The 20,219-nt window shown below is 39.2% G+C and overlaps 3 protein-coding genes across 12 annotated transcripts in view; 2 read left to right on the top strand and 1 right to left on the bottom strand.

Moving 5' to 3' along the window:
• The first annotated feature begins 276 nt into the window (after positions 1-276).
• On the top strand, positions 277-2,150 carry AIMP2 (aaRS-interacting multifunctional protein 2). Of its 2 annotated transcripts, XM_032434144.2 has the most exons (5): positions 277-470; positions 671-784; positions 1,219-1,380; positions 1,438-1,666; positions 1,728-2,150. In XM_032434144.2, the coding sequence occupies exons 1-5, from the start codon at positions 363-365 to the stop codon at positions 2,102-2,104; spliced, it is 990 nt and encodes a 329-aa protein (XP_032290035.1). In that variant the 5' UTR covers positions 277-362; the 3' UTR covers positions 2,105-2,150. The 2 variants fall into 2 exon arrangements, with proteins under 2 accessions (XP_032290035.1, XP_032290036.1); XM_032434145.2 differs by lacking the exon at positions 671-784 and having other exon boundaries at positions 279-470.
• Positions 2,151-2,629: 479 nt separating this feature from the next.
• LOC6622536 (ubiquitin-conjugating enzyme E2 R2) lies at positions 2,630-4,689 on the bottom strand. 3 transcript variants are annotated; one of them, XM_015176045.3, is made up of 3 exons: positions 4,544-4,689; positions 3,503-4,068; positions 2,630-3,453 (listed from the first exon to the last, which is right to left on the bottom strand). In XM_015176045.3, the coding sequence occupies exons 2-3, from the start codon at positions 4,058-4,060 to the stop codon at positions 3,055-3,057; spliced, it is 957 nt and encodes a 318-aa protein (XP_015031531.1). In that variant the 5' UTR covers positions 4,061-4,068; positions 4,544-4,689; the 3' UTR covers positions 2,630-3,054. The 3 variants fall into 3 exon arrangements, with proteins under 3 accessions (XP_015031531.1, XP_015031530.1, XP_002048434.2); XM_015176044.3 differs by lacking the exon at positions 4,544-4,689 and adding an exon at positions 4,183-4,438; XM_002048398.4 differs by lacking the exon at positions 4,544-4,689 and adding an exon at positions 4,267-4,438.
• A 126-nt stretch (positions 4,690-4,815) lies between these two features.
• Positions 4,816-20,219, top strand: part of RhoGAP71E (Rho GTPase activating protein at 71E) — a 79,943-nt gene continuing 64,539 nt past the window's right edge. For 2 of the 7 annotated variants that reach the window (XM_070208327.1, XM_002048397.4), the window contains exons 1-5: positions 4,817-6,121; positions 16,814-17,015; positions 17,084-17,267; positions 17,829-17,891; positions 18,290-19,152. In XM_070208327.1, coding sequence (XP_070064428.1) covers positions 5,673-6,121; positions 16,814-17,015; positions 17,084-17,267; positions 17,829-17,891; positions 18,290-19,152 — 1,761 coding nt within the window. In that variant the 5' untranslated portion in view covers positions 4,817-5,672. Of the gene's footprint in view, positions 6,122-16,813; positions 17,016-17,083; positions 17,268-17,828; positions 17,892-18,289; positions 19,153-19,308; positions 19,934-20,219 lie in introns of those variants that run through there. The other 5 variants (XM_015174960.3, XM_032434141.2, XM_015174962.3 and 2 more) reach the window with 5 other exon arrangements.

Here is a 20,219-nt window from a genome sequence, read left to right as displayed (position 1 = left end):
TCGATAAGACGATTAAGGCTGTTAAATTCAATTATCTGTTAGCAGTCATTAGAATTTGTAGCAGTGGCACAGCATAATATTTTTAAATTCATAATTTACTAAATTTATACAATGGCATTCTTATGCTTATATTATTGTTGGCTGTGAAAAGATCATTGAAGTGAGAAAATTGGTCAACATATTTGCCAGTGAAAAACATAATCAAAGTGTATTAATCGGTTATCGATATTGATTACATGCTCAAAATAGATAGACATCGTAAAAAATCCGATAAATCGATAATAGACTTGACTCATCGCTACCGCCAAGCACATTTTTCTGTGTCGTATCTACTTAAACCCGCTACCAAATTGGATCGTGAAATGTACGAGCTGAAGACTTTGTTGCCACAATTTGATATTACACTGCCCACCTGTATGTACGAATTAAGGAATGTCAGCCTCTCCGCCGGCGCTACACCAGGCCCCGCAGTAAGTGTTGTTCGCAGCTGCCGTGGCCCAAATTAGAGATGAGCGTTGCTGGAACAGATTGTCAGAGTGACTAAAGTGCCAGTGAATTGCTTTTCAATTGGTTGCCAATGCTCCATCTAGGAGCTTATTTCTGTGCTGAGCCTGTGTGAAAACTCAAAAATCATTTCATTTTCATTCACCACATGATATCAAAATAAAAGGCCCATCAAATTCAATGCAGTGGCGCTGCGGAGGTTGAGAGCAACAATACAAAAACTGGCATCTGTGCACTTGATTTGGACATTTTAGGCAGACAAATACAACATTTGCTAAAGGTTAAAAGATGTATATGCTAAACACAAATTTATGTCTATTTATAAATTCTACTGACTAACAAAATGCATAACACGCACTGTGCTTTTCAAGTTTGTGTTCGTGTGTTCACATTAGAAATGGGCGCATGATTTTTCGACCCGTTATAAACCGTATATGAAAATGTGCCGGGAAATAATTCCAGGGTATCTAAACACATGCTTATTAACACTATGTATTGTTGCTAACAACAAACTTAATGGAATTATTAAATATATTTATATATTTAACGAGCGGGTATCCTCAGAAGCGATAAACAAAATATTTTAAAGGATATGCTATTACGTTGATATTTTCACGCGCCCATCTCTAGTTTTTTTTTAGCAGTCAGTTTTGAAAACTGAATTGTCCTTTATTGATGCAGTGCATTGCCTTTTTGGTGTGTTTAATTTTGTAGAACCAAGACACAACAGCTGTGTTGGAACGTCAAGAAAAGGTGCTGAAACAACTCGAGGAGCTCAAAGCGCAGCTGGGACAAATACGCGCTAGCTTGGGTGTGCGTGTGTGTGGCAAGACCGTCCAGCATACAACAGCTTACCACAACGGTGGACTAAAAGAAGTGGGTTAACTTTGGCCTTATAACCATATAAAATACTATGCAAATGTTTTGAGACAGGTGCCACTGCATGATGTGGTCGTCAATGGACATCCCAACTTTATACCATATGCATTGTTGGCGTTGAAGAACGCCTGGCGCGACCTGTACACCATTGATGTGAAGACCTTTACACACTCAACGATGGCGGATATTGGGCCAGCAGCGCGAGAGTTTGAGGCTAATCTGGCGAAAGTGTCTGTGAATCCAGCGCTGCCCAAGATCAACGTAACGCTAATATGGAAGAACTGTACGCAAGGGCTTATGGTACTCAATTAAATCTAGATTAATCTTACAATTTGTCTGCCTAGGCGAGCACACCGAAATGATTAGCTCACCGACAATGTATGTGCCCATTTATGGCGAGGTGAATATCATAAGGTATTTGGGACGTGTGGGCCCCACAGAATATCGCTATGAAAACTCGCCGCTCTGCAACGAAATCGATGCTGTGCTGGACATTTGCTATCAACTGTTGCGCTGCACCACACACAAGAGCCAAGTGGCTATGGTGCGGCTGCTGGACAAGCGGCTGCAGCAGCAGCAATACTTTGGCGGCGATCAAATGTCCGTGGCGGACATTGGTGTCTATAGCTCACTTATACGCATGCCTGCCATTACAGACAAGGACCTTACCCCGGCGCTTCTGGCATGGCGCAAGCGTGCCAAACTCATAACCAAAATTTAAAATCTTTCAAAAGTTGAGCAAATAAACTGTGAGCAAAATAATCTCAGCGAGAAACCTGTACTGTACGCAAACGATCGACTAACTTGCGATAGATACCTTATCACAGTTAACGATGCCAATCTTGGTAATAGCATAATTCGAAGAATGTTCCTTAAATTAATAAGGATGAACACATGCCGTGTCTTTGCTTATTAGAATAATATGTGAATTGTTCACTTGTCAAGTAATCAACATCGGAGATTTATTTTTTTGTCATTTTATTTGGCTTATGAATCTTTGCAATTTATTATACAATGCAGTTTTCCGTTTCAATATTGCAATTGGTGTTCTTTTGCACATAAATATTCCTTAATTGCTACTTTCCATATTTGCTTTCCGTTCTTGAAATCCGTTGATTGTATATTATGTTGTTTTTCTTGTTAGTTTATCTTTTGTTAGGATGTCTCTCGTTTGTTAGGATAGTTCTCATTAAAAATTTGCATCTGTAGCGCCCCCTCTAATGATTTGTACATACAAGTACATGGATGTGTGTAATTGTATATATATATTTTTAAATAATAATAGCTAATACATATGTATATTGTATATATATATATAGATCTTGTATAATCGTTTTCAGTTTTGAGTGGTATTTAGTTGCTTTAAAAGGAATCGCAAGCTCTTGAAATTCTATGAACGGGTTTAAAACGTGCCTAGCCAGAGGCTAGCTGGGGGATATTATAAAGCGGGCCAGCTAAGAAATAATTCACGTTTCAGTTTTACAATTGTACATAATTTATGGTAAAAAAATAATAATTGTGTTGAGAGAAATGATAAACCAGCGATTGGCCTTAGGGGGCGTCTTCAAGCAGCTCGATTCGTTTCTTTTCACACTTAGTATCATCTTCATTTAAATGCTACGCAGACGCCTAGGGCAGGAGCAGAGTGAAGGTGGAGCGTGTTTATCTGCATTATGTAGTCTCTCCCTTACCGCTGTCATCAGCGGACTCGGCATCATCTGTTGCAGAAGCAGCAGCTGATTTTGCCGACAAACCGTTGTTCGTGCACTTTGTATTGCCATTATTTTTGCTAATTGGTGCACTATCCCCGTTGCCCTCTTCATCATCATCTTCATCGTCCTCATCCTCATCATCCTCCTCATCCGAGTCTGTTGGCAAATCTTCGGTCTCCAAATCAAAATCATCATCATAGAAATTTGCATCTAGGCCGGACTCTGTGCTGGGCTTGACCGTGGGCTTCAGGCAATAGTCCTCCAGTGTCATAGGCACCACAATACCTTCGCGCTTGGCTTCCGCATTGGCGGCCAGTGCCTGTTTGCGTATTATGTTCGGATATTCGTTGTCCTTGCCCTGCGTGATATATTAGATCTTTATATGTTGCGATTTGATTAACACTTACCTGGGAATCCCGCCATCGGCGATACATCACCGAAGCATCCACGTTGGCTGGCGAGTATGTATTGGGCTCGTTAAGGAGCGAAATAACCGAGAGAAGAATGGTACGCACATTCTGTGTAGGATTCCAGCGTTCGCAGGGAAGCTCGCCGCTTTGGGGATCATCAACAGGCGGATGCAGTATGGATATGCAGAGATCGCCGTTTTCGTATACATTCGGATGCCATACCTTGGTGAGGAAGCGTATGGATGGCGGCGAGTACGGGTAATCGTGTGGAAATTTCATGTGCGCCTTGAAATAGCCACCTTGATATAGTGTATCTGGCGGCCCAAAGATGGCCACCTCCCACTCAAACAGATTATCATCGTTCATTAGCTTAACGCGAAATCCTTCGACTGGTTCCTCCTGAAGCGACTTGTACTCCATGGCCAGGGCACGCACGGCCGAGCTGCTGGGTGTCGTCGTCAACGTTGTTGTTGTCGTAGAGCCCGCGCCACCGGCTCCACCAGCAGCCATCAACGTCGACGACGCATTTTGCGATGTGGAGGCGGCGGTGGTCATTTGTTCACCTGCCAATTGAAAAAAAGTTTCTATGCAGCAACTTATTTAGGTATGTACGTCGATGCGTGTATGTGTGTGTGTGTGTTGCATGTGCGTGTGTTTTAAATATGTATCAGGCGTACAGGGTCAATATCTTATATACGTAGACGCGTTCGAAGGGGGAAACAGCCAACGACTACGGATTCAAGGTGAGCAGCGGCACTCACACATATAAAAATTGTTTTTGCAAATGGAACTTGAAAATTTTGGATAAGCGATTGGGCCAAAATGCGCTGCGTTTGATAGTCTTGCGTTTGACGCCTTTTTTTTTTATTATTAACTTATTTTTTTTCGTAGAAAAAGATGAAAATTGTACGTGTTGTTGTTGCTGTTGTTTTGAAGCAGACAACAAAATAATTGAGACAAACAAAAATAAATTAAATGAATGTATGTGTGTCAGATGCGCTATAAATACATTCATAGCCTACTATGCTTAATACGTACTTCTTTTGGTTAAAAACTTGCAATGAATAAGCGGCTTATTGGTAGCTTTGTATTATTGTTATTTCCTTTGCAACAATTTCACTTTACACATATTCGCCATAATTAGAGATTCGATACTACTCATAATATGCAGGGTGACATTTTATTCATCGATATCGATACATTGTAATTAGCATAGCTTAAGGGGTGCCGATAGTTTATTCGTGCGATATATCGATATGTTGCAAACGCAATACATCTGTACACCCCTAGTAGAAAAAAGTCGCGCATCGCTAGTGTATACACAAGTGCTGGAGCTGCAAGTCGTGCGTGCAGAGACGCGAAAATTATTTTAAGAGCCACGAAAACTAACCCATTAATTAAATAAAAAAAAAGAAAAAACAACAACCAGCCGCGTCGGTACACCTAAAACGTAGCTTGTGGATAATATATCCTGCGCTCAATATGCTACAACGCGTCGCGCTATCTACGCTTAAGCTGTGAAGGGACGGCAACAGTGAAAAAAAAGAAGTAGCAAAGCTAAAAAAAAGTGCATACTGGAGTGGCTGCTGCTGTGACTGCGCGAGCATAAAAAATTGAAATCGCCAAATCTAAGCAAGCGTATACACACACACACACACACGCACATATATGAAACAAAGATCTTGATATATTCAATTAACATTTGAGAAATCTTAACGAAGAAAATAATTACTACGTTCGAAGAAAATTCAAACAACGCCCAAAACAACAAAAAATTAACAGATACAAGTACGAGGAGCTGAGTAACAACGACACAACGAAAGATAAATGCATACAGAGACAAAATAGCAACAACAAAAACAACAACTACTACTAGTACTACTTTAACAACGCAGTTACATTCCAGTGGAAAGTAAGGGGGAAGTAAAGGAACATGTTTTTAACCAGCATAAAACAGCATAAAATTATGAACGAGCACATTTTTCTGTGAAAACCGAACGCCCGAAAGAAAAGTGTTGCCTACACATACACATACACACGCACACACACACACACACTCGAATTGATATACATAACGCGTACGCAGGCAAATAACCGCACACAAACAAACAGACGCTTACAAATATCTACACACATACGCGCGCACACACACACAAACACACTCAAAATGTCCAGCTGGGCTGAGCGCGTGCATCGACGCGCCGCTGATTTGGGCAACGTTGTCACATCCTGCGGCCATCCAGCGACCGCTCCCGCCTATCCATACCGCTTGGAGAAGGTGAAGTTCGGTGTACCACTGGAGGAGGTATGCAAGCACAACAACAACATTCCTGGGCCGCTGCTTGTGCTCATATTGAAACTAAACAAGGAGTCGCCAAATCGACGCGATGTTTTTCGTGCGCCCGGCCATCAGGGCGCAATGAAGAAGCTCATACACTTCCTGCAGGCGGGCCGACTTGTTAACGTTGACAACTATTCGGTGTTCACCATTGCCAGCGTATTAAAGAAGTTCCTCCGCAAGATACCCAATGGCATCTTCGGACGCAATGGCGAGACGGAGCTCTTTGCCATTAACGAGCTGCAGAACGAAGCCGAGCAAACGGACCGTTTACACAGGTGAGTCGCCAACATTGTCAATTATGTATGTACACACACACACACACACATGTATATATATATATATATATATATATATATATGCAAACTGTGTGTTGATGGCGTGACACGACTTCATGTACAAAATTTAATATATTCAACATTAATTGATATTGCAAAATGTTAATAAACACTTTGGCGCCTTTTTGATATCCCATTTGCTGTTTTTAAAGAATAATTATGAGCATGTGAAATTTAAGCCTTTCATTATATGCTGCTGCGTAAAAATATTTATATATCGTGCTTACACGCGCTCATCTCTAGTAACGTTGATGTACCCATCTCTTGTATGTGTGTGTGTGTGTGTGTGTATATGTGTGTATGTATGTATATTGTAACTAGCTTGCGGTAAACTTGCTGAACCGGATCTAGATTTGGTTGCAGCTCAAGAATCTTCGCTACATACACACATGCTGGTAGATGTTGGGTGGGTGTGCGGGGAATATAGGGGGGGGGGGGGGGGGGGGGGGGTAGCGGGTGAAGAGCTCTACGAAATTTAGTGGAAATTAAGTGAAAAGCGTTGACTATGTTGCGCTGCTCTCCGTTGTTGTTATTGCTTTTGCTGCGTTTCACGCCCGTTTGACTAGGCACTTGTTGACACATTTGCCAGATTTTCACCAATTTTCACTTAAACGCTAAGCGCAGGCGACGAAAATTGGCTCGCGGAAGTGCAAGCGGGCGGGCAAGGTGTAATCCCCCAGGCCCACAGTAAGTACTTAGTTTGCAGCTGTAAATTGAATGTTTTTCTTGCTCGTTTGCTTTGCGCTGATTCGCGTTGCTTTGCTTTGTTGCTGCAATCGATTTCTAACCAAACTGAATTAGAGCATAAAGCGTGGGCAAACAGACGAAGAGACAGACAGACAGACGGACGGACAGACAGACAGACAGGCCCACGCATGCTCAATTAAAATAAATCAAATAATGTTGCAGTTTTGTAATTTGCGATTGTATTGTTTTTTTTTTTTTGCAACTGCAACAACAGCGCACATTGTGGGTGAAATAGTGAGGGAATGAGCGGTGTTAGGGGGGGATAGAGAGATTGTGAAGTGAGCGGCGCTGGCAATTAAGCATTAATAACAATCGCAATCGCAATCGATATTATCTTTCGCTTTTATCGGCGCTGCAGCGACCTTGCCAGCTCGTAATGCTGTTGAATTGGCATTTGACAGCTGTTTGATTGCCGATGCTTTATTTTATCATTTGTCTATTTTGAGTTTCGGCCCGATATTTGATTTTGTTAATACACTCTGCCACTTTGATAGATGACGATGAATTGCGGTGGATGCGGCAACTACGTCAGCAACAGCGGCAGCAACAGCAACAGCGGCAACGCTGTTACATTAATGCTAATGTGCGTGTAAACAAATAACGTCAGCAATAAAACATAAATTTAAAATTCGGTATCGGTACATGCGTAAAAATCGACCGCCAAATAATTTGTTCATATCAGCAGCGGCAGCAACAGCGGCAGCAGCCGCTGCTATTCAAACTCAAACGTAAATTTCGATTTGGTTACTGTAAACTTTTCGTCCGTGGTCAGCATACAATTATATACACATTTATTGTTGTAATTGTTTATGTGTTGCTGCTGTTGCTGCTGCGTTTGCTGTTACCTTTCTTTTGTTTATTTACATTTTAGGGCAGGCACAGGCCGCCAAACGGCAAGCGAGACGCGAAAACATCTACAAAACGAGCACACATTCGCATTCACACGCACACACGCACACATGCACACACACGCACACATTAAGCAATCGCAATCAGATTCGTTGTCCGAATCAAACAAATGCGCGAAAATAGCGACTCTGCTGCCGAAACTTTTATAAATAGATAAAGAGACGCACGTTTGAGACTTTGTATCAATTAACGTAAACGTAAAAACGTAAGAGCAAACGCAACCCAGCCAACAGGTCCCTCACAAAACTATTGGCACTTAATTCAATCACTTGGCACATCGTTTGTTGTTGTTGTTGTTCTTGTTGTTGTTGTTGCTGCTGCTGCTGTTGTTAAGTGTTATTATTATTGCAGCAGACGGGCGACGGCAGCTACGACGTCATGGTTGCACGTTTTTGCAATAGACTCGAATATAAAACCCTATATATACAGTATGTCAATAAAGTGTTTTGACTAACGAAAAAAAACTAATTTTTTGGGTTTAGTTGAAAATAAATGTACCTAAAAGTGAGAATTTTTTTTCAATTCTAATTTATTTCGATTCTATATTTTTCCTAGAACTTAATGGCAAAAAGAATTGTTAAATAACATTACCCAAACATTTTATAAAATTAAAAAACTAAAAACATTCAAATTTTATGCTGTCAATAAAGTGTTTTTACACGAAACTTTATTACTAAATAACAATGTTAAAAAAACAGGAATATTTTTTTTTAATACTTTGTGTGGCTGCCATTAGCGTCACATACAGCCTGCAATCGCCGTTTCATTGAAACAATAAGGTTTTGTATGTATGTTTCTGGAATCTTCTGCCATTCTTCCAGTACAGCAGCTTTTAAATCAGTTTTTGATTTTGGACTCCGCTTTGCGACTTTTTTTTTCAAATATGACCACACATTTTCTATTGGATTCATATCTGGACTTTGTGGTGGAGTGTCTAACACCTTTCCACAGTTGTACAACAGCCAAACTCTTACCATATGAGCTTTATGCTTCGGGTCATTGTCCTGGTAAAATTTAAAAATTGGCTTATTGTCCTCATAGAATCCAAATTTCTGTGCACTACTGACGAGATGTGTCTGTAAAATGCTCAGATATTGTCTAGCATCCATGGTATTCTCAATGAAGGTCAAATCTCCTACACCCTTGCTCGAAATACACCCCCACACCATCACTGATAGTTTTCCGAATTTAACGGTTGGAATAATATTGCGGTTTTCCAACGCTGTTAGTGGCTTTCTCCAGACTCTGGATGGCCCATCGTTGTAGAATAGCATCATCTTGCTTTCGTCACAGAATATGACGTTACTCCAAAAATCGTTCGAACTATTTACATGGACTTGAGCGAACGATAGCCGCTTCAAAATATTCGCCGCCGATAGTAGAGGTTTTTTCCTGGCAACTCGTGATGTGTAGTCATTGGAATTCAGTAATTTTCGGACAGTTTCATGTGACACATCAACACCACTTTCTTCCTTGAACTCCTGAGCAATATCCCTAAGCGAAATTTGTGGATTTTTCTCAATTTTTCTCAGAATTTTTCGCTTATCTCTGTCAGAAATTTTGCAGGGTCGACCACATACTGGCTTTGCCTCTAGCCTATCTTCCTTATTGGCTCTGTTTAATATGTTGTATATCGTTGCTTTTGATAAATTAAACATATCAGCCAGTTCCGAGACTTGACGTCCCATCTGATGGTTATAATACACCAGCTGAGCGACTTCAAAAGTTGTTCTTTTTCCTGGCATTTTATTTTTCATAAAATTAAAGCAAAACGTTATAAATTGCAATAGAAAATGACAAGAAAAGTCGAAGACACAAGAGAAGCCAAAACGCATGGGCCCAAATCTAACGGGATCACCCAAAAGAGAACGGCAAAACAATTTACCGTAGCTGTAAAAACACTTTATTGACAGCATAAAATGTGAATGTTTTTAGTTTTTTAATTTTATAAAATGTTTGGGTAATGTTATTTAACAATTCTTTTTGCCATTAAGTTCTAGGAGAAATATAGAATCGAAATAAATTATAATTGAAAAAAAATTCTCACTTTTAGGTACATTTATTTTCAACTAAACCCAAAAAATTAGTTTTTTTTTGTTAGTAAAAACACTTTATTGACATACTGTACACCATATACTATATGCATAAGACCAAGTGTGTGTATATTTTTGTGTGCTTCTGTTTGTTAAATTACATTCTAGAAAAACAACACACAATCAAGACGATGACGTCGTTGATGTTTAAGAAAGTTTAACGGCAGGTGTGTTGCCCATGTACATATATGTATATGTGTTTGTGTGTGTGTGTGTGAATAACCTAACACCTTTCCCTGACTGCCTCTCTCAAACACGCACACATACTTACGCAAGCACACTCCATTGTTGTCTCTCTCAATTGTTGCTGTTCCTGTGGCTCCAACTTGTTGCCTAGCCAAAAGCTTTAACGGGCTTCCTTCTAAGCTTTTATTTTTTTACAAACGCCTGTTGCGCTCATACGCTTGCAAGGTAGATAAAGCTTAAGAACTTTGGTTAAACCGTTTGCAATGCAGAAAAGCTTAAGTAAGCTTTCTTAAGTCTAATCATAACACTTAAAATATATACACAGAATATTAATATATGGGCTAATCGAATACCTTTTTATATATCTATAACATTAAAATTGGCTAATTGTGAGGCGCGACTAATTTGTATGCATTTTGTAAAGTACTTAGACATTGTCTCGTTCGAAGATTTATTTTCAACATATCTTTTTTTCGGGTTAGATCTTTTCGTATACCTACTAGCAGCTGCCTGTCATATCATGTATATTTTCAAAGCTAATAGAATATTTGCTGACTTGCTGCCTGCCTGGCTGGCTGGCTGGCTGGCTGGCTGGTTGCCTGTGACAATAGTTAGGCAGAGAAACCTTCTGTTGGTGAATATCAATAAGTGCAAAAATTGCCCGCTTTTGTTGGTCTAGACAGGCGAAATGGCAACTGAGCAGACGGCTGGCAGAAAACGAAAAAAAGAGAGACACAAATAAAGGGCAGGGACAGGCTATAGAGACAGAGACGGAGACAGGGAAACAGTTTATAACAAAAGCCGCATTGTCCAATGCATTAACAAGAGGCGACGTCGACGTTGACGTCGCTGTCGCTTTCGCTGTCTTGGACGTCTGTTTGGGTCTATTGCAATATCGACTGATGTTCACTTCCTGATTATTACATTATGTAGTCAGACCCGGGACTGTAAAGAATTGTTTTGTTTTATTTTGTTTTCTTTTCTTTTCGTTCAATGTGCTAAACTCTCGTCAAAGTTGTTTTCTTAAAGGGCTTCGCAAATCGCAATAACAAATTAATATATATTTATAACAAAAAGATAAAGAAAAAACTGCTACCTCAGAGTTTTCATTGGCCACGGCCTGCATAAATAAACTTAAACTGCCGCCATAGTCAGGCAGTCAGTCAGTCAGTCAGTCGCACAATATAAACAACATATAATGCCCAATGCCCAAACAAAACCAATAAAAGTAAAATAAGCGAGTGCACAATATAAATATACATTCATATATAACGCATATAAACACTGAACTGTTCCACAGTACTAAATGTGCGTCAGTGGAGCTCATCATCGAGTGAGTCTCAGCCCTGCCGCTGCTTCTTCTTCTTAATATTCATGCTCATATTGTGCATCTGTCTCCATTTACCCCATCTCGGGATCTCTTCCTCTGCCTCTGGGATGACTTTTTTTTTCAGTGAATGCCCTGAACTTTTGGTGTGTAGTCGCATTCATAACTTAACCATATGCCGGACAAACACTATGCAACAAAAACGATAGAGTAAACTTTATACATATATCAAATTGATTCTAATAATAGTATTATATGGTTTGAAAAAAGTACTTTCAACTGAACTCTCTCGGGAATTATCTAAGTTGTTGCCGTAATATGTCATATCATTTGGTTTTACTCTGTGCTCTCCATACGTATATATTTTGCTCTATAGTGTTAACTGGGCATTGTTGTTGCTGTACCCTGTATTTATAAAATTCGCTACAAAGGGGCATTTTAAGACGAGGCGAATTTATGGAATACATATGGGGCGATATATGTGTATTTGTATATAAATTGTCGGTCCCTATCTGTTTGGCAATATATGAAGCTATTTGAAGATACGAAAAATGTGATTTGCAATATAAATATTTTCCTAAAATTTATAACACTCACAAGTTAAAGTAATATATCATTTGGACTTCTTGGTGTCAATGAATTAACCTAAAAATTGTAATGAGTAAAACAAGTACATGGTATCTGCTAGGCGAGTACTCGACTTCGGTAGTCCTACTTGTGGCTGGGTCATGCAAGTATCGTGATGTCTGCACTTAGTACATGTATGTGTGTGTGTGTGTGTGTGTGTGTGTGTGCATTTGTATGAGTATATGTTGAAACTGCTTCTTTTTTTTTTATCGTGCTTTGCGTTTGCTGTTTCACTTGGCTCATTATTATGACGTATTGTATTTTTTGTTGTTAAAGCCAACAACAAATTCTGCCGCTGCTGATGCGGTTCGCTTTTCGCATCTGTTTGAATCTCTCGTTTTTGCTAAATTAACACAAAGGCTTTCGGGGCGTGGCGCCGCGATGCCGCAGACGTTGAGCCGCAAACGCAATCGAAGCCGCAATGTTGAATATTGATGCAGCTGCAGCTGATGCAGACTCTAAAGATATACTTGAAAGATATGCCTATATATATATGTATTTATAGTCAATCGACCACTGCTTAGTAAGCAGAGACTGTGTGGCCCGATAAGCAATCATGTCCTATTGACGTCAATACAGAAAACCATGGGCTTCCATTGGTCTCGTATTCTCTTTGTTCTCTTGCATGTGCGTTAACTGCGCTTCCAGTGAATTGTGCATACTATATTCAGATAAAAACCAAGTAGGATCTTGTTATCCTGACTCACTATATGCCTAAGCTGTGCGTTAAGCTTGTAAAGATTTAGTTTCACGTCATCTCTCAAGTATACATATAGATTTTGACAATAATTATGCTTGATACAAGTCATAGTATGGCTGGGTGTATATAAAAAGCGATTAAACCCTATGTGAATGCTTCCGATTTCAATAATCTTGCATTTATATATGCTCTTCCTACTCCCTCCCTTCTTTTCCCCTGTACCCCTTGCACCGCACTTGCGGCTCTTATCAGCCGGCAAAGCTCGCATCTGAAATCGTTCAAGTGGCACAAGAGTTGTGGGAATATCAAAACTGGTTTCTCTGTAGGGCACAAATACGTAACAATGCATATATAATACGTACATCCATATATGTGATAAATACAAAAATTGACAACAACAAAAAATGAAAGAAATAAGACAGTTACAACAACAATAAGTAAAAAGCAAATCAAATGCGGCACTTGAAAAGGCAGAAGAGTGCGAGAAAAAAAAAACATTATATTCGTCTGCTACGGCCGACATATTTCTCTCTTTTTTTATGAATGAAAAACACAATAATAATAAATGATTCATCTATAATGTGACGCAGCGTTGGCCTTAACAGTAGCTCACACACACGCTTCCAACAAATATGCAGATACGCGTAAAACATACGAAAAACTATTTAGCATCCAATTCAGAGAAATGCCTTTAATATAGCCGGTTTCTAAAGTATTATGTAAATATCAACGCTGTCTGGCCCCACAGCGCATGCGTAACGCGTCTCGATTGACTATTATATAAGGAGGCCAGCTGTATGCGCCCAAATGTGGGTCTCTAATGTATCCCATTAATATTACACATAAAATCATGTGTAGAAATAAGAAAGATTGGGCCCAGTTGAGCGTACTCGACTGGCAGATGCTCTATAACCATAATTTGTAAATGTGTTTATAAAAAATATATATATAGATGGAAAGGAAAAGAATAGAACATTTCGCCTTTCTATGCGATTTTCAAAGATTCAAGATATGCCTTCAACTTTTTAGATGCACGAAATCGAACTTGACTGGAAGATGCCCTATAACCAATTTTTAATTGACATAAAAAGACAATACTAATTTATGAATAAAAATAAAATGTATAAATAAATATATAAGGGATGTAATGTATATAAGATTAAACTTTAAGGCACATCATTACCAGGTTTTAATTATAAAGATATATGTTTAAATAAAATTCATTTAAAATGGAAAAGCATACGAAATGCCGCCTTTCTATGCGATTTTCAAAGATTCAAGTAATGTCTACAACATTGATCAAGGGTACATTAGGTATCAAATCGAAATATTGTTATTAACGATGACATTAGCTTAAAGTTATGTCTTTTTTTTTGGCTAAAAACTATCATTTAAATGAAGCAACAAGTTTTAATTAAATTGCTTGAGACTCAAATAATTAAACAGCTGTTCGAAGCAACACACTTTAGATATTTTCTGCTTTGCAATAAAGTCTTGTAGTAGCAGCCATTTAATTGCAGTTTTACTGCTGTTCATTTACTTTCAAGCGTTGCCCGCCAGCACTTAATATCTGTGAAAACAGCTTTCAAAGTCAGACAGATTAATTTAATAATATTCTCCAGCCGCAATTTGCTGAAAGATGACTTTAAGCTAATGGCATCGTTATATAGCATCCAAATGAATAAAATAGTTATTGTACCTTAAAATTAATCAAATTGAAAACCGCATTAATCATCCATTAGGGGTTTCATAGGAAACCCAAAACTGTCGTGCGGCTTATCGAATCGATATCAGACCGACAACACACACACTTGCTACGCTTAAGCAATCGTGTTCAATTGTATTATTTGTTGTTATTTTGCTTTGTTTTTTTTCTTTCTATTTTTTTTCTCTAACGCATTCCATGTAATTGATGCAATTAGTAAACGATTTGTACGCATTCCATTTATGAGTGTCGCCGAGCAACATAAAAATAGTAAACAAAAGCCAAACAATAATGCTGATATGTCTTCATAATAATTGATAATCGGAGCTATCAGCTTCATATTCAGTTTATATTCTATTGTTTTTATGGATTCGAGTTCGAGTTCGAGGTATCCTCATTATCAGCCATGTCCTCCACATGTAGAAGTCTTCGTAAACTTTAAAAGAAAAGAGTTTAACATTTCGATAAGATTAGACAGTGGGCCATATAGAAAATGTTATTACAGCGGCGGCACGTTTTCATTTTTTTTCATTTTTATTTTTTTGGGTTTTGTTTGCTTCACATCGGGTCGTTGATATCGGTGGGGGCCAGACCCGAGAAGTTCAACCCATAGGCTAGGCGGCCATTGCTCGGGTTGCTGTTCGTATATCTCTTTATTTGCTTGGCTTTTTTAATGAGGAAACAGGTGAACGCGCTGATAGTTAAAAGATGAAGTAACTTTATAAAGCCTTGACCCATGATACGAGCACTTTGCTCTTTAAAAACAATCTTTATCACTAACTCAGCGTTAACTGTTGACTAAAATTTAAAATAAATTATAAATCTGTGTGAAGCTAAAAAAAGATCAACTTGGTCAAGTTGTTGTCAATATGATTTTAAGACTTGCTACTATGAATTCGGTAAAAATGTGTGGAATAACAGTGGAAATATGATGCGGGCTTCATATATTCTAAATCTCAATAAATCTTTAAATAAACTATATATTTGTATAGAGTTGAGAGTATTATAATTTTGTGACCCCATAAATATATCCACAGCCGAGTTAATATTGCCATGTCCGTCTGTCTGTCTCTATGCGAAGTGGTCTCTTCCAGGTCCATCTTTCTGTTGCAGGCAGAACATATATAAATATGAAGCAACCGAATATTGAATGAATCTTTTCGTTTGTTTATCAAGATGTCTCTATAGTTTTAGTAAATGTAAAATCTTATTAACATCGCACTACTTTATCATAAAGCTTTCACAGGAAAGATCGATCTAACAGTAGATATAGCAAAATATGTTCCACTTTTCGCACATATCTGCAAACCTGGAATGTCTACAAGAGTATTAAATAGTCGGTCTGCCGAAGATATTCCAACTTTGTCGTTTTTACTTGTTTATTTAAAAGCCTTTGCGATGTCATGATTTCTTCTCTTCTGTACAATTTCTTTGTTCTTCTAATCAGAAACGGTTTTATTTTTGTTCTTTAAACTATAATTGGAATTGCATTTAAAGGCCGCCCTTTATTGTTGCAGCTAATCAATGCATTTAACACCTTTACAGGTGTCTGCTGCTTTGTCTGCAGCTATATGATCGAAACTGTTCGTGTTTGTTTTGTGCCTCTTTGCTTATTGTATGTCAATTCACACCAGCAGCTAAAAAGACAAGGAGTGAGCGAGGGGGGGGGGGGGGGGGGGGGCTCAGAGTCTTCTACTCCTTATATACCACGTATTATAGTATAATTCATTGTCAAGCGTCGTTTATGGCCGTCGACTATGTGTGGTTGTATCTTCAAGTTTTCACTTTTTTATGGGAGCTGCAGATGCGAAGAGCAAAGAGCATTAATTGATTGGATAGCTTTGATAGTTGCTTAGTTCGCTTCGCTGGCTCGCTAGTCTCTGCCAGTTGTGTAACGAGCAAGACAGAAAGAGAGAAATAGAGAGAGAGAGAGATTTTGAGAAGTGGAAAGAGGGAGAAAGGCAGAGACAGGCAGAAAGAGCGACCAGTTTCGTAGTTTATTCGTTAGCCAGGTTTTCCAAGCCGCACATGCCAAAATGAAAGTGTGAACAATTCAAGCAGCTGCTGCCTCTGCCTCTGGCTCTTCCTCTAGCTCTAGCTCTAGCTCTGTAGGCCCACTCCCCCTCAACCCATCTATGTGGCTTTCTTTGATGGCCCTGGCTAGACAATGAGTCAGTGCACTGCGGTGTAATGAAAATTAAAAAACATGAGTAACACTTGTTTCCACCTAAATCCATATAGATAAGACGATCTTTACACGGCTTCTGACTTGACGTATATACGATCTTTATTTTTTGCGACACATTTTAATGTATATATGCTTGTCCATTCTTTGCAGACTGTTTGCATCACTGCCCAAATATACGCAACATCTATTAGTTTTACTCTTTGGCACATTCCGCGTTATCGCCAGCAATGCGGCCCACGCATCCACTGGCATGACTAGTGAGGCTCTGGGCGTCTCTGTAGCGCCCAGTTTCTTTCAATCCTGCGTCAGCGACGGCAAGACGGCACGCATGGAAGATGTGCTCAAGTTTAAGGTAAGTCACACATCTAACTAGACTCTTCTACTGGGTACTTAAATTGTTTCCGTTTTTCTGAATTGCAGGTGGCCACAAAGATCATGCAGCACATAATCGATAAGTTTGCCACACACGACATCTTTGGACGCGACAATTATGAATACTATGCCCGCGTCACGGGACGCATTCTGAAGGTGCAGGACGAATGGATCTGCAGTTTTCAATATCCGCCGCCGCCACGCGGCAAATTGGCACAACAGAAATATGCATGTGAGTGGATAAGTATTCGAGAGTGTGATAAATGTAGATTTAAATATTGCGGCCATAAGTTAAGCGAGGAGCAGGCATAATTTAGATGAACTGACAAGTACGAATGCACATAAGATACTCAACCACTCTAGAAATGAAGAGTCAAACTATGTTTTGAAGCGTGAAACTGTATTTCCAAAATAAGTACTTTTATATTTGAGCTAGAAAACTATATTTCTAACGTAACTACTGATGCATATTATGCGGAATAGGTGTATCAATGCATATATTTATCAATTCTTTGAATATGAACTGAAATGGAATTTATGCCAGTAGACCAGTTTCTAAGACGCAGTTAGTTATGACATAGTAGATCAGAAAAACACCCACAACCACAGAACAACTAGCTATCTAGTATTAAAATCTCAATAAGGTATACATATTTAAGTTACAAGGGTTGCTTCAGAATTTACTGGAAAGAATCGATTACTTGGATATGCATAGTATGGTTAAATGGAAATTTATTCTAGAAATATATTCTCAATTTAAGCTTGACTAATTCAAATCTCTTCTTATTTGCAGTGCAACATTCTTTGGAGGCCGAAAAGACTTGGTTGCAGTGCCAATGCGAGCGTTGGGGCTTACGTGAGTACCAATCGCATTTTGAATTGTTTTTAAGAACTGTTTATGCCTACTTAACTATATATCTATATATATTTATCATCTGTATCTATATAATCTGTGCTATTCCGACTTGGGGTCTGTTCTGTGCTTAATTCTTAAGTGCATTGCTTGGGCAATATGTTTTTGGGTTTCTTTGCTTTGGGGCTTAATACACGTTCTTCACAAACACACACACACACACACACAAGTTTTCGGTTCCCTTCCTCTCTATCTCTCTAGTTATGCACTCTGCTTAAGGCACTTTCGCTCGAATCACAAAAAATTCTCTATGTCTACATATTTATATCTATTTCATTGCTCATACAAAACCTACCAACTACGTACGAACTACTCTTAAAACCGAAACGTGTTGCATGCAGTGGCCCAGGAGGAATCTCGCTCGACGCCCGCACTGCTGACCAGCTCCAGTTCGGCGCTGGAGAACAGCGTGCTCTCGCTGGGCGTATCGCCGGAGCACTCGTTCATCGAGAGCTGTGCCCGTCTCTCTGTGTCGTTGGAGGGACCGGGCATCTTTGCCATGACCAGTTCACCGCTGCCTGCCAAGCGCAATGGCAACGGCAATGGTAACGGCACCGACTATGACTATGATGATTATGCGGACGATGATGAGGATAACGATGAGCTGGCCCATGACTTTGCGGCCGAGCTGGAGCTGAGCAACATTGCGCCTGCCACGCCAGCACATCAGCAGCAGCAGCAGCAGCAGCAGCTGCGCGGCTTTCAGCGTTTGAAGCAGCGACATCAGCACATGATGGGCGCAGCGAGCAACTCGCAGGAGGATGATGAGGATGAGGAAGATGATGAGGATGACGAACTGACAACCGTGAAGCGTCGCTATCGTCAGAACAAAAAGAAACCGCTGCCCAGTGGCCATCACCAGCGACGCCTGCGCACTGGCACCAAGAGCTTGGACGGCGGCGGCGAGCGACGCGGAAGCAACGCCACAGCCCCGGGAACAGTTGCCACGGGCGCGGACACAACTAGTACAGCTCTTGCCGGCAGCAATGGCGGCAAATTGAAGCAGCAACAGAGGACCTGCAGCCGTTGCAATCGGGGCATACGCCACAGCAGCTCCTGCAGTTCGAATTCGGGCGGAGCCGCTGGCTCCAATGGCGGCGGCAATGGCAATACCGGAGCCAACTCTGGCGGCATGACCATGGAGGAGCTGCGCGCCGTCAATCGCTATGCGGAGAGCACCAAGAGTCTCTCGTATTTGCCACAGGTGAGGGATAAGTTCTGGCCTGGCTCTAGAATATCCGTTTAAAAGGAAGCCAAACACGCAAAAAAAAAAAAATGAAAAGATAATCCCAAATCCAACAACCTTCCCCTAGCGTTTAGCCAACTTGCTCGAATTTTAAGTTTTGTATTCTTTTTGCAGGTTTGAGCAAACAAACTGCAAAAATATCTTTTGCGAATTATTTAATAGTTTTTAAGATTTTTCTTGATTTGATGAATTTTTTTTTCTTTCACTTTTGATTTGTATTATTATTATTTTTATTTCCTTATTTTGTAATCTCTAATATATTCACGCTGTGTATTTGTTTAGTTTTCAATTGATTATCATTTTGTTCAATTACAAATTCTTTTTGTTTAATTTGATAAAAAAAAAAATAACTTTTGGACAGCCGATTCCTGCCACGCTATAAATTCACTTTCACTTTCTTACTGACCGCAATTTGAATTTTTAATTAATCTGAAAAAGGATTTTTCTAAATTTTGAACGTTTTGCGCCTTCTTTCTCTAGTTTTGTATTTTGTGCTATACTATATATGAATATATATCTAACTAAAGCTGCGCCTGCAACAACAACAACAACAACAAGTACTACTTACAGACACACGCACACACACACACACACAAATAATACAACACCTTTTTACATTTAAGTGTATTTGTAAGCAAATCTGGCACTAGAAGCGCAGAAAAATACTCGAAAAAGTACAAAAACTACACAAACTTTACAAACTGTACAAAAAAATTGAAGACACAACAACAACAATAACAATTTTGTTTTGTTCATTATTTGTTTGTAATTATATATATAATTAATCATTTTGCTTATTTTTTTAGTTTTTTTTTTTTAATATATATATATATATATATGTTATATATATATATGTTATCTTAACAAAAACTTTATTTCATCAAAAACAAAAAATGCAAAAAAGAAGAACAGAATTTTACACAAATTTTGTTAAATTGATTTAAAGCTATAAATTTTTTGCTACAATAAAAAACACGTGTATTTTAAGGAATAACAGATTGCGTATATAATTTATATTAATTTGA

The sequence above is a fragment of the Drosophila virilis genome, chromosome 3, assembly GCF_030788295.1.
Source record: "Drosophila virilis strain 15010-1051.87 chromosome 3, Dvir_AGI_RSII-ME, whole genome shotgun sequence".
Lineage (NCBI taxonomy): Eukaryota > Metazoa > Arthropoda > Insecta > Diptera > Drosophilidae > Drosophila > Drosophila virilis.
The sequence above is the reverse complement of the archived record's forward strand: the minus strand, read 5'-3'. Positions and strand labels throughout refer to the sequence as shown.

Excerpts from the sequence above, each read along its gene's own strand:
- AIMP2 (XM_032434144.2), top strand. The coding sequence starts at position 363 with ATGTACGAGCTGAAGACTTTGTTGCCACAATTTGATATTACACTGCCC. Across the intron at positions 1,381-1,437 it reads ACAACGGTGGACTAAAAGAA|GTGCCACTGCATGATGTGGT; the intron begins GTGGGTTAACTT and ends GTTTTGAGACAG. Across the intron at positions 1,667-1,727 it reads AACGCTAATATGGAAGAACT|GCGAGCACACCGAAATGATT; the intron begins GTACGCAAGGGC and ends TTGTCTGCCTAG.
- LOC6622536 (XM_002048398.4), bottom strand. Across the intron at positions 3,454-3,502 it reads GCCGATGGCGGGATTCCCAG|GGCAAGGACAACGAATATCC; the intron begins GTAAGTGTTAAT and ends TATATCACGCAG.